The sequence below is a fragment of the Gossypium hirsutum genome, chromosome D11, assembly GCF_007990345.1.
Source record: "Gossypium hirsutum isolate 1008001.06 chromosome D11, Gossypium_hirsutum_v2.1, whole genome shotgun sequence".
NCBI lineage: Eukaryota > Viridiplantae > Streptophyta > Magnoliopsida > Malvales > Malvaceae > Gossypium > Gossypium hirsutum.
Window position 1 is genome coordinate 70,526,348 of NC_053447.1, and position 13,303 is coordinate 70,539,650.

At 38.3% G+C, this 13,303-nt stretch overlaps 2 protein-coding genes and 1 long non-coding RNA gene across 3 annotated transcripts; all 3 read left to right on the forward strand.

The window, feature by feature from the left end:
- The first annotated feature begins 9 nt into the window (after positions 1-9).
- Positions 10-8,478, forward strand: LOC121223303 (putative disease resistance RPP13-like protein 1). The gene is made up of 3 exons (XM_041104472.1): positions 10-820; positions 908-1,187; positions 6,557-8,478. The coding sequence occupies exons 1-3, from the start codon at positions 74-76 to the stop codon at positions 8,476-8,478; spliced, it is 2,949 nt and encodes a 982-aa protein (XP_040960406.1). The 5' UTR covers positions 10-73.
- Positions 8,479-8,694: 216 nt separating this feature from the next.
- On the forward strand, positions 8,695-9,625 carry LOC107925804 (putative disease resistance protein RGA4). Its single transcript, XM_016856522.2, has one exon. It carries the CDS (start codon positions 8,705-8,707, stop codon positions 9,572-9,574), a length of 870 nt encoding a protein of 289 aa, XP_016712011.2. The 5' UTR covers positions 8,695-8,704; the 3' UTR covers positions 9,575-9,625.
- Positions 9,626-10,901: 1,276 nt separating this feature from the next.
- Positions 10,902-12,111, forward strand: LOC121223526 (uncharacterized). The gene is made up of 2 exons (XR_005920832.1): positions 10,902-11,327; positions 11,444-12,111. It is a non-coding gene; the product is annotated as an uncharacterized lncRNA (long non-coding RNA).
- Positions 12,112-13,303: the final 1,192 nt, after the last annotated feature.

Here is a 13,303-nt window from a genome sequence, read left to right on the forward strand (position 1 = left end):
TTCATATTTGTTCCCTGAATTTCCATTTTGGCTTCTTCATTTCTAGCTTCTGCTTCCTTCTCATAATCTCACTATGTCTGTCACTGGAGAGGCTGCTCTGTCTGCGTTTTTGGAGCTGTTGGGGGGCAAGTTGCTCGACTCTGCGCTCAACTTTGTTGCTGACCATAAGCAACTCCACCCGCAACTCAAGCAGTGGCAGTCCATATTGCCCGATATCCAAGCAGTGTTGGATGATGCAGAGGAGAAGCAGATCAAGATCGAGGGTGTGAAGAAATGGTTGAATGATCTCCAGGACTTGGCTTACGATGTGGATGACATCTTGGACGAGTTCGCTTATGAACAGTTACGTCTCAAGCTCCACAAACCTCATACTCAAGCCAGCACAAGCAAGGTACGGAAACTCATTCCTTCCTGCTTTACTTCTTGTAATTTCACTCCCAATTCTTTCCAGTTTAAGAATTCCATGATTCCAAAGGTGAAAGAGATCACTGATAGACTGAATAGTTTGACTACTCGAAGAAGTAGTTTGGGGTTGAGTGAGATCTTGTCTCAAGCTCCAACCTCCAAGGGAAAGCAGCCCAGGCTGCAACCAACTTCCGTAATGGATGAAGCTGTAGAGTATGTTGGTAGACACAAGGAGAAGCACGAAATGGTTGAGTTGCTCAAAGGTGATAACTCCAATGGAGTTTCAGTCCTTTCCATAGTCGGCATGGGAGGGATGGGTAAAACAACTCTTGCTCAGCTTGTTTACAATGATGCCACCATCAACGAGTCTTTTGACCACAAAGCCTGGGTCTGCGTTTCTGATAATTTTGATGCAGTTAATATAACAAGGACAATTTTAAAATCCATCGATCGTGACTCTCCTGATGATAATGACTTGAATTTACTTCAAGTTAAATTGAAGGAGAAGTTGTCTGGGAAAAGATTCTTGCTTGTTTTAGATGACATTTGGAACGAGAATTACGATGATTGGACCATCTTACGGTCTCCGTTTGGAGCAAGGACCAAAATCATTGTAACCACTCGTCTTCAAATTGTTTCATCTATTGTGGATTCACTCAAAGTTTTTCATTTGGATAAACTATCGGATGATGATTGTTTATCCATATTTACACACCATGCACTAAAAGCAAGAAATTTCGATGGACATATCCAGTTTAAAAAGATTGGAGAGAAAATTGTTAGTGTTGTTCCAATAGGGTCGGAAGCGTGTAAATTATTGTACTAAAAAATCACACAAAGTTCAATTCCCAGGGAAGAGAGGTGGATCACAAGGATCTCTTAAATACCAAGTCTTTCCTTAGACAGAATATCCCTTCTATAGTAATTTAATAGCACAATTAAATACTACTATTATACCCTCAAATAATGAAAGAAAAATAGGACAAGAAAGAACACAAGAGATTTAACGAGGTTCGGTAAATTATACCTACGTCCTCGGGCACTAACACCAGATGATAACTTTACTATCTCCAAAATATTACAAACAAATAGAATTCCTTAAGAATTCTCAAATGGGAGAAGAGAGAAAACTAAGAGAGAAAGATTGGTTGGGATGGTTGAAATGAGAAATGGTTAGGCCTATTTATAGTTGAGGTTCAGGGACTAACTTGCAAATGGCCTAAAAATTAGGGACCAAAATTGTAATTATCCCTTTCAACTTTAAACAACTTGCCAACTATTTTTTTTCTTTCGGTGCCAATTGCACCTCCCACTATTTTTGACTTTTCAACCCCTTTTTAATTTAACTTATCAACAATCTCCACCTTGAAGATTTGATTAGGATAATCACATCTTCACACACTTCCTTCAACTCCCCAAATTCGATAAAGCTATCTTTTGTAGTGCCTCCAAATGCGCTCTCGAGCGCCATACACCTAAAGGTGCTCAAATTCTCAGGATGTTAATCAAGTTCAAACAATGATTAAACTTGATTGTTGTTACCACCTTGGTCATCATATCTGCGGGATTATCTGCTGTCGGAATCTTCTGAAGTAGAATTTTTCCTTTTTCAAAGACTTCCCGCACAAAGTGATATCTTACGTCGATATGCTTGGTTCTTGAATGATAGACTTGATTTTTCGCTAAATGAATAGCACTCTGACTGTCACAATATAGACTAATGTGACTTTGAACAACTCCCAAGTCTTTCAATAATCCATTAAGCCAAATAGCCTCCTTAACAGCTTCTGTAACTGCCATATATTCTGCCTCTGTAGTAGACACAGCTACTGTAGACTGTAAGGTAGACTTCCAACTCACTGGGGCTTTCGCAAGAGTAAACAAATACCCCGTAGTTGAACGACGTTTATCTAAATCACCAGCAAAGTCAGAATCAACATATCCAACTACAAACTGACCAAGTGCTTCATCCTGTTCAAAAATTAAACCAACATCTACGGTTTTTCGAAGATACCGTAGAATCCATTTCACAGCTTGCCAATGTCCTTTTCCAGGATCATGCATATACCTGCTCACAACTCCAACAGCTTGTGAAATGTCAGGCCTCGTACACACCATCGCATACATCAAACTCCCAACTGCATTAGCATATGGGACTTTCGCCATATATTCTCTTTCTTCTTCAGTTTTCGGAGATAATTGAGCACTAAGTTTCAAATGAGAAGCAAGTGGGGTACTTACATGTTTTGTGTTTTCATTTACACCAAAACATTGTAATACCTTTTTCAGATATTGCTTCTGATTCAAACAAAGCTTGCCTCTCTGTCTATCTCTACTTATCTCCATGCCGAGAATCTTCTTGGCCTCACCTAGATCTTTCATCTCGAACTCTTGATTCAACTGAGCCTTCAGCTTATCTATCTCATTTTGGCTCTTCGAAGCGATTAACATATCATCAACATACAAGAGTAGATAAATGAAAGATCCGTCATGCAGCTTCTGCAAATATACACAATTGTCATATTTGCTTCTTGTGTACTTCTGCCTTCTCATAAAGCTATCAAATCGCTTGTACCACTGCCTCGGGGATTGCTTCAATCCATATAGCGATTTGTTCAGCTTACAAACCCAATTTCTACCACCAGCATCTGTGTATCCTTCTGGCTGAGTCATATAGATCTCCTCTTCTAACTCACCATGCAAGAAAGCCGTCTTAACATCAAGTTGAGCTAGCTCCAAATTCAACTGTGCTACCAAGGCCAACAAAATTCTAATGGAGGAATGCTTCACAACAGGGGAAAATACATCATTGTAGTCAATTCCCTCCTTCTGAGCGTAGCCTTTAGCTACCAATCTTACCTTGTAGCGAATATCCTTCTTGCTAGGAGATCCATCTTTCTTTGCGAATACCCACTTGCATCCGATTGCCCTTTTACCTTTCGGTAATTGCGCCAACTCCCAAGTATTGTTCTTCCGGAGAGACTGTATTTCTTCATCCATGGCGCTTTTCCATTTATCACTTTCTAAGCTTTGCATTGCTTCTTGATAAGTGATAGGAATATCATCAACAATGGGAAGGGCGTAGGCCACCATATCAGTAAATCGAGCAGGTTTACGAATTTCTCTCCGTGGCCTTGCAACTGCAACTGGTTCTGGTGTACTTAGTGGTTCTTGGGTCAGAACCTCTTCAACCTCTAATTCCTCCATTGTGGCTGGAGAATTAGACTTATTAACTGGGCAAATCCCCATCTGCTCAAACTCCACCTGTTTTGGAGTACACTCCACCTGCTGTGGAGTATTGCTCGTCTGAATATCTTTATCTGCTACCTTTTTCAATGTGGCAGATTCATCAAAGGTAACATCTCTGCTACAGATCATTTTCTTTGTGCTTAAGCACCAAAGACGAAATCCCTTCACTCCAGAAGTGATTCCCATAAAGAGAGCTTTCTTTGCCCTCGGATCTAACTTTGACTCCTTCACATGGTAATATGCAGTGGATCCAAACACATGTAAGGAATCATAATCTGTAGCCAGTTTTCCAGACCATACCTCCATAGGAGTTTTTCTTTCTAATGCAGATGACGGCAAACGATTAACAAGATGGCCAGCGTATGTCACAGCCTCAGCCCAAAATTGCTTGCCCAACCCAGCATTGGACAACATACATCGAACTTTCTCCAGCAATGTTCGATTCATACGCTCTGCCACTCCATTCTGTTGTGGTGTATCCCTAACTGTGAAGTGTCGAACAATACCATACTCTTGGCACACATCGAAGAACGGATCACTTTTATATTCCCCTCCATTGTCCGTCCTAAGCCGCTTGATTTTCTTGCCAGTCTGGTTTTCGATCATAGTTTTCCATTTAAGAAAAACTCCAAGCACTTCATCTTTAGTTTTCATGGTATACACCCAAACTCTTCTGGAAAAGTCATCAACAAAAGTAACAAAGTAGTGTTTTCCTCCCAACGAAGGTGTTTTGGAAGGCCCCCACACATTTGAGTGAATATATTCCAAAATACCTTTTGTATTATGGATAGCAGTGCCGAATTTCACTCTCTTTTGCTTTCCCAGAACACAATGCTCACAAAATTTTAATTTGCAAGCCTTTGCACCTTTCAGCAATCCTTGCTTTGCCAGAATTTGCAAGGATTTTTCGCTGGCATGTCCCAACTTCATATGCCACAACTGCATTGAGTCCAAGTCTTTGTTACCGGAAGCTGCAGCGACTGCTCCAATAACTGTACTACCTTGGTAGTAATACAAGTTATTTTTCCTGATGCCCTTCAATATCACAAGTGCGCCAGATGTCACTTTCAAAACCCCATCTCTCATAGTAACAACTGAACCATTGGATTCCAAGGCTCCCAATGAGATGAGATTTTTCTTCAAACTGGGCACGTACCGAACATCAGTCAGAACTCTGGTTGATCCATCTTTATTCTTTAATTGGATTGAACCTATCCCAACAGTTTTACAGGCATTGTCATTGCCCATATAAACAACTCCTCCATTTAGTTCTACTAAATCAGAGAACCACTCCCGGTTAGGGGACATATGATAGGTACAACCCGAATCCAATATCCACTCATCTGAATGGAACGACGATGATGATGCAACCAGTGATAGTTCAGAGTCACTAGTATCATGCTTTGCAACACAAGCATCTACAGCAGCTTTTCCCTTATTCTTCAGCTTTGGACAATTTTTCTTCCAGTGGCCTTTCTCATGACAAAAAGCACATTCATCTTTCCCGAGTCTGGACTTTGACTTTGATCTCCCCTTTTGAGTTTTCTTCCGAGTGTATGAACGACCTCGGACTACTAAAGCTTCTGTATCTCTGATTGAGTTTTTCTGTTTGTCCTTCTTTCTCTGTTCATAACTGTATAAGGCCGCACAGACTTCGCTCAGAGATATATCACTCCTGCCATGAAGTAGAGTAGTTTCTAGGAACTCAAACTCCTCAGGAAGTGACCCCAACAGCATCAAAGCCAAATCTTCATCTTTGAATGTCTCATCCATATTCAGCAAATCAGTGACTAACTGATTAAATTTGGTGATGTGATCATTCATTGTGGTACTTGGGACGTATGTGAAGCGAAACAGTCTTTTCTTCAAGTGGAGCTTATTTTGACTGTTTTTCTTCAAAAATTTTTCTTCAAGTGCCACCCACAACTTATTTGCAGAAGTCTCCTTTGAAAAAGCATACCTCTGCTCTCGAGAAAGGCATGATCGAATTGTGCCACATGCCAACCGATTGATCGCCTTCCAATCTTTCTCCTGTACATCATCTGGTTTCTCTTCATCAATGGCAATGTCTAGACCCTGCTGAAAAAGGGCATCTAGAACCTCACTTTGCCACATACCAAAATGGCCCGTGCCATCAAAGATCTCCACGGCCAATCTTGCATTTGCAATTGTCGGTCTTGTCCACATGGACGATGTTGAAGCTCCTACACCGACCGTTTTCTCCATAATCTTTCAATATACCTAAGGAAATCTTTTCTGATGTGGAAGATCAGTTTAAACTGCAACCACAGAGCATACTACGATTAACCTTCGGCTCTTGATACCATTTGTTATTCCAATAGGGTCGGAAGCGTGTAAATTATTGTACTAAAAAATCACACAAAGTTCAATTCCCAGGGAAGAGAGGTGGATCACAAGGATCTCTTAAATACCAAGTCTTTCCTTAGACAAAATATCCCTTCTATAGTAATTTAATAGCACAATTAAATACTACTATTATACCCTCAAATAATGAAAGAAAAATAGGACAAGAAAGAACACAAGAGATTTAACGAGGTTCGGTAAATTATACCTACGTCCTCGGGCACTAACACCAGATGATAACTTTACTATCTCCAAAATATTACAAACAAATAGAATTCCTTAAGAATTCTCAAATGGGAGAAGAGAGAAAACTAAGAGAGAAAGATTGGTTGGGATGGTTGAAATGAGAAATGGTTAGGCCTATTTATAGTTGAGGTTCAGGGACTAACTTGCAAATGGCCTAAAAATTAGGGACCAAAATTGTAATTATTCCTTTCAACTTTAAACAACTTGCCAACTATTTTTTTTCTTTCGGTGCCAATTGCACCTCCCACCATTTTTGACTTTTCAACCCCTTTTTAATTTAACTTATCAACAGTTAGAAGGTGCAATGGCTTACCTTTGGCTGCAAAAGCCATTGGAAGCTTGCTACGCACAGTTAAAGACTATGCAGAATGGGAAAGAATATATGAGAGTGAGATATGGAACTTACCAGAAGAGCAGTGTGGCATAATTCCAGCATTGCGATTAAGCTACCATCATCTTCCGTCATACTTGAAACGATGTTTTGCATATTGCTCCATACTTCCTAAAGATTATGAATTTGAGGAAGAAGAAATAATCTTGTTATGGAGAGCAGAAGGTCTCTTGCAACAAAAAGCTATGCCTCAAATTAAAGATATTGGAAATCAATATTTTCAAGATCTAGTGTCGAGGTCATTTTTTCAGATATCCAGTAAAGATAAGTCTCGATTCGTAATGCATGACCTTATCAATGATTTAGCTCAAGTAGTTGCAGGAGATATATGCTCTAAATTGGAAGGTGATAAGCAACAACGGTTCTCAAATCGCACTCGACATTCTTCTTATATTGTCGGCAGATTTGGCATATTTGAAGCATTTAATCAAGTGAAATCATTACGTACTTTTCTACCTTTACAGTTGTCATGTTTTCGGTGGCCTTATTTAACCGATGTTCTTTTGGTTGATTTATTGCCAAGACTTGGCTACTTAAGGGTGCTTTCTTTGAGTGGGTATGAGATCTTTGAGTTGCCTGATGTTTTTGAAAATTTAAAACATCTTCGCTACTTAAATTTTTCTAACACCGATATCAAATGCCTACCTGATTCTCTGTGCACTCTTTACCATTTGGAAACTTTACTATTAAAAGGGTGTTTCAAACTTCAAAAGTTACCTTCAAAGATGGGAAATCTTGTCAACTTGCATGATCTTGATATCAGAGGTGCTAACTCAATAGAAAGGATGCCTTTTGGATTTGATAAACTAACTAATCTTCAAAGGTTATCTGATTTTATCATAAGGGAAGGTGATAGTTGTCACATGAGAGATTTGAAATATTTGTCAAATCTCAAAGGTGATTTCCGTCTTTCTGGTTTGGAGAATGTTAATTGTCAAGATGCAAGGGAAGCCAAGTTAAATGAGAAGAAGGGGATTGATAGATTGGTATTGCATTGGAGTAAAAAGTTTGAGAAGGATTCAAGGAATAAAGAAGATGAAGAACGGGTGTTGGACTCTCTTTGTCCTCCAATCAAGCTTGAGCAACTCGTCATTGAGAATTATGGTGGTGCAAAATTCTCTACTTGGATTGCAGATTCTTCCTTCAAGAATATGGTGTCATTGGGGCTTCACAACTGTAAAAATTGCAAATCTCTACCATCGATTGCAAGGTTATCATTTTTAAAAGATCTTTCAATTTGTGGTTTGGACGAGGTACATAAAATCGGTGTTGAGTTGTTTGGAGCAAATCAATCGAATGCATTTGCATCATTAGAGACTCTGTATTTTTGCGATCTGCCAAATTGGGAGGAGTGGGACCCATGTGAATGTGATGAGCAAACTTCGAAATTCCCCAGCCTTCGTGAGCTTTCAATCCTAGAATGTCCTAAATTGTTGGGAAGGCTGCCAACCCTTCTTCAATCCTTGCAGATACTTATAATCTGTGAGTGTAAGAGACTGGTAGTTTCAATTTCAAGTTTTTCGTCCTTATGTGACTTAAGAATCTATGGGTGTGAAGAATTGGTGGATGAAGGCTCATCTTCTGTACAAGAGGTTACCTCTTTGAAAAGTGTGACTCTAAAAAATATTTCAAAGTTCGATATTTCAGCAGAGAAGGCAATGCTGAGATTTGCAAACTCGGAAGCTTTTGACATCTCTGGTTGGAAAGAGTTGGAATCTTTATCGCAAAATGGGTTAAAGCTTAGTTGGGCATCGATTTATTGCGATTGCGGATTGTCCCCAGTTGGTGTCTTTGGAAACGGAGGAGGAGAGTTTGCAACTTGACAAGATTCCAGGTGTAGAATCTCTGGAAATAAGGGATTGTGAAAGGCTCAATAGACTACCAGAAATCTTACATGCTTTCCCATTCATTACAAGAATAAAACTTGAAAATTGTCCAGGCTTGGTTTGTTTTGCAAAGAGGAACTTTCCCCCTGCTTTAAAAGAGCTGGAGATTTGCGAATGTGAGAATTTGCAATATTTGGTTGATGAAAACGTAAATAATAAGATTATGAGTAGCAACACTTGTCTACTCGAGCATTTGGAAATACGAGACTGTCCATCTCTAATATGGTTATCATCAAGGGGCGATATATGCAATCGGCTTCAGCATCTCGAAATTGAAAGTGGTTCAAAGCTGAGAAGCTTGTTTTTAAATTCCAAGTTACCAGTAATGCTTAAACGTCTAGTTATTTTGGATTGTCCGTTGTTGGAATGCATAGCCCAAAATTTCCATGAAACTGTTGATCTCGAAAGTATTAGAATTTCTAATGCTGAAAATATTAAATCATTACTTCAAGAGATTGAAGTTGATGGGTGCCTAAGTGATCATTGTGAAAATTTTAGAGCCCTTCCCAAGTGCATCAACAACTTCACCTCCCTTCGAGAATTAAAAGTGCGGGAGTCTTCGGCTGACCTATCCTTTACAGAAGAGGGTTTCCCTACCAACCTCGCATCACTTGAAATCTTAAACGCACCCAAAATTTATACATCACTTGTTGAGTGGGGATTAAACAGATTCACCTCTCTTCAAGAACTCCAAATCAGTGGTGAAGGCTGCTCAAGTCTCATGTCGTTTCCAGAAGAAGGGATAGGAATGACGCTGCCTCCTTCTCTCACATCTATCTGCATTGAAAATTTTAAGAATTTGGAATACATGTGCTCCAAGGGCTTTCAACACCTCACCTCTCTTCGAAAATTGCGATTCTATGCTTGTCCTAAGCTCACATCTCTTCCGGAAAAAGATATGCTTCTCTCCCTTGATAGTCTATATATCTGGGGTTGTCCGTTGCTAGAAGAAGGGTGCAGTAGGGGTAAAGGACGAGAGTGGTCCAAGATTGCCCACATACCTTCTGTGTTTATTCAAGGCAAACGAGTGTGAAACTTGAGCAGCAAAATCTTGCATCGATTCTCTGCAGTCAAACCACAGGTGTGAAACGCATTTTAAACATTTATCACATTCATAGCTTTATTTTGTACGATGTATCTGATTATCCTCCTGATCAACATGGCAATAGAAATCAGTCTTATATATTTATTGTATTCAAAATTTGCATGCATTGAAGGCTAAATTGGCGAAAAGTAGTGAAGAACTTCAACAGATCTGCTTCAGCTTTTTTAATTTAGTAAATTGGTTAGTTAATTACTGCAACAATTTTAACCATTTTTTCCTTTGTTTCAGGTTCAAAAAATCTAACTTATAATTGGACTAGTTGCTTGGCTTGAGGTTAGTTTCTTGATGGCTATAATTTGTGATGCTGATGTTTCATGACAAGGAGGAGTGTAATTGTCTCTTTCAATTCACATCATACACCTTTTGGAATTCAAAAGAGACTATAGCTCTAATAATTTGGCTGATGCTATATGCCCAGTATTGTCAAATGAATTGCATGCTTGTGCCAATTTTTATTGGTTTCCTCTGTGTTTATGTTGCTTTCCTTTTTTCTCCATGCTCAAACTTTTTATATTCGGGATTCTATTAGTGATGCTATGTTGAATTCATATGCTTAAACTATATGCTGTTTTGCAGCTGAGGATGCAAAGAAAGATACTGTTCCTGGAGCTTCCGACAGTTCAGCTGTGAACGGTACTCATATAGAAATCTGCACACTCTAATGGAGGACCTTTTAAGGATGCTACCATTAGTTCCTTGAAAGTTGATGTTTTGGATGAGACATCAAATGGAACCCAAAGTTCCGGAAGCAACGATAAGCTTGTGGATGATGAAGATGAACTTCAAGTTTAAGATGAGGTAGCTTTAGGTGAAAAGATAGAAGAGATGGCGGCAAGAATCGAGCAACTTGAAGCCAAGCTGAGGGAAGTGGCTGCCTTGGAGATTTCTCTTTATTCTGTAATTCTGGAGCAGGTTAGTTCAGCAAATAAAGTGCATACACATGCTTGGTGCCTTTCTAGACTCTATATACATGCTTGCAAGCATTGGAGTGGAGACAAGCAAGCCATGATTACTAAGAATACTGTCTCAGGGCTCATTTTGATTACGAAATCCTGCTGTAATGATGCTTCAAGGTATGTAAACTACAAACAGATAACGTTGCCATTAGCTGTTGACATATAAGTAATTTTCTACTTGTGAATTTCAAGGTTAACCTTCTAATGATGGTCTAATTGATAAATTTTGGTTTTCTTGTCACTAAATTACAAAAAAGATAATCAATTTGGTGTTTTTCCCTTGTTCCAGGCTCTTTCTATGTATATGCAACCTCAGGTTGAGGGTTCATGTTCTGATAAAACATTAGGAAAGTTGTTGGAGCCGGCCTCAGGCGACAAAAAGCTTCTTGATTGATCTACGAAAAATGGCTTTCGAAGATGCTTTTCAACTAACTTTCTCTGTTAGAGCCGGAGCCATGAATGTAGTTGCTTGCCAGTTATTGCAAGTATGGTATGTGGTTATATATATGTACACTATATTGAGATGAGCTAATTGATGTATCTTCTTCAGGTAATGGAACAGTGTGTTGCAAGGTTAGATGTAGCAATGTTCTATGCTATTCTTTGGGAGTCGAAGAACGAGATTCCAACTGATCCCATATCCAATCCTATCGTAGATTCCAAGGTTCTCCTGAGTTTCAGCCGGAGATCTTAGCTTCTGATATGAAGCTCAACTAAAAGACTCTGTATGTATTATTGCCAAAAGAGATCACTGTTGTGAATCTCAATAATTCATGCACTTGTTATATTAAATGGAAAACATTTATATTCAAGTCTTAAAGAGGGATGCTTATTTTTGCAGGTTGGAAATTGGTCTAAGATGGCTGACTGATACGTACGAGGCTTTAAAAGAAAACTGACATAACAATCAAGACGATTCCTAAAATCACGAACCCTTCGTTCTTCTTAATGCCCTTAGTGATCTTCTAATGCTTCCAAAGGACGTGCTAATGGGCCATTCGATCATAAAGGAGTATGATAACCTATTAGAACATTACTTATTTGGTCTCTTTGATGGCAGAGGAAAACATATACAAGTGACGAGGAATTGAATTCTCCATTAACATCAACAATTGAGAAATTGTTATTATCTCCAACAATTGTTGCCAAAGGAAGCATGAATGTAGAACACAAGCTTGATGGCTATGGCGGTCTCATTGCGCTATACAAACTCCTTCGTGAGGTATGGTTAATTCAGTTTGTTAGTGTTGGTTTTTTCTCCCAGCTACAACGCAAGTTGCAACTTGAGGCATAGCTGGCTACTTGACGTGGCTACTATTCTGAAGGTAATTGAAGACCTTTTGATGTGGCTACTTGTGAGGAGAAAGTGATTGTAATTTGACAAGCGATGGACAACTTATTTTAGGTAAAATATATGAGATTAGATAGCACTTTATTTGTTCATAGGAACTATTTAATTGAATGCAAAATTGTAAGTAAATAGAATGTGAGATACTTAGTTATATCAGAGCTTGTACTCGTTGAAGTATAGTGGATTAACTATTTGGGTAAGGCCCCGCAGAAGTAGGAAAATTCCGAACTGCGTGAACAAAGTTTTTGGTGTCCATATAAGAACTGTTTAAATGAATGCAAAATTGTAAGTAAACTGACTGTGAGACACTTAGTTACATCTAAGTTTTCATGGGAAAGTTTTAGGAGGATGATTCAGTTTAAAATATAAGAGTGAGGTTACTATTTGGTGAGTGTGCGAGGCTTATATCAGAGCTTGTACTCATTGAAGTATAGTGGATTAAACTATCTGGACAAAGCCTTGCAAACATAGGAAGTTTTTGTACTGTGTGAACAAAGTTTTTGGACCATATATCTAGATTTATATCTTTACCAAACAAAAATAAACGAACTTTAAGAGTCATTAGAACAATAAATATTAATTCTTTCCTCCATTTTTGTATACTCATGCTCAACTTGAAATTCAAGAATTGTATCATTATTTCATGAAATGAAATTACCCAAGATAGAATTCAACAGTAACAAACATGATAAAAGCTTCAAATAGCATGTTCTCAGTTCATTTCTTTTATTTTAAGCTTTAACCATGCAATTATTTGGCACTGCAATTGCACGAGATAAAACCCAGCAGTTAATTGAATTCCATTATTATGTTCAACCATACCATAAACATTACCAGATTTACAAGCACAATGGTCCAAGTTCATTAAGTAGCCCAAAGCACCTTGAAAGATTGTCTTCACATAAATTCCACCATGGCTGCTTCATTTTCTTAATTTTTTTGCTTTATGTATTGAAGGATCAATTATGACGGATGAGATTCTCAATGTATTTAGTTGATATAGTCCTGAAATACAGAGAATGATTTAGAAAATTTAGTCATTATTATGTAAGAGTAAATAGAAAAAGTCAGTAATTACCTTGATTTGTATTTCCTCGCAATCTAATAATGCTAAATTGCTCTTTCCTTTCTCTTTTCTTCAAGTAATTGACCTTCAATTTCTGCTAAGCTTTCCCACAACATTACTACCAGGGGTGTCATCCTAAAATTATATAAAAAAAATATTTAATTTGAGCAAAAGTACATATATTACTATAGACTATCTTCTTATATTAGGAAAATATTAATATAAAATGTATAATACTTGTTGTTCATAATTGTAATTTGACGCCTACCAATATATCCTTTAAT

Coding starts and splice junctions, on each gene's coding strand:
- LOC121223303 (XM_041104472.1), top strand. CDS start 74: ATGTCTGTCACTGGAGAGGCTGCTCTGTCTGCGTTTTTGGAGCTGTTG. Junction 821..907: donor TTTCTGATAATTTTGATGCA/GTTAATATAACA, acceptor GTTAAATTGAAG/GAGAAGTTGTCTGGGAAAAG. Junction 1,188..6,556: donor GATTGGAGAGAAAATTGTTA/GTGTTGTTCCAA, acceptor ACTTATCAACAG/TTAGAAGGTGCAATGGCTTA.
- LOC107925804 (XM_016856522.2), top strand. CDS start 8,705: ATGAGTAGCAACACTTGTCTACTCGAGCATTTGGAAATACGAGACTGT.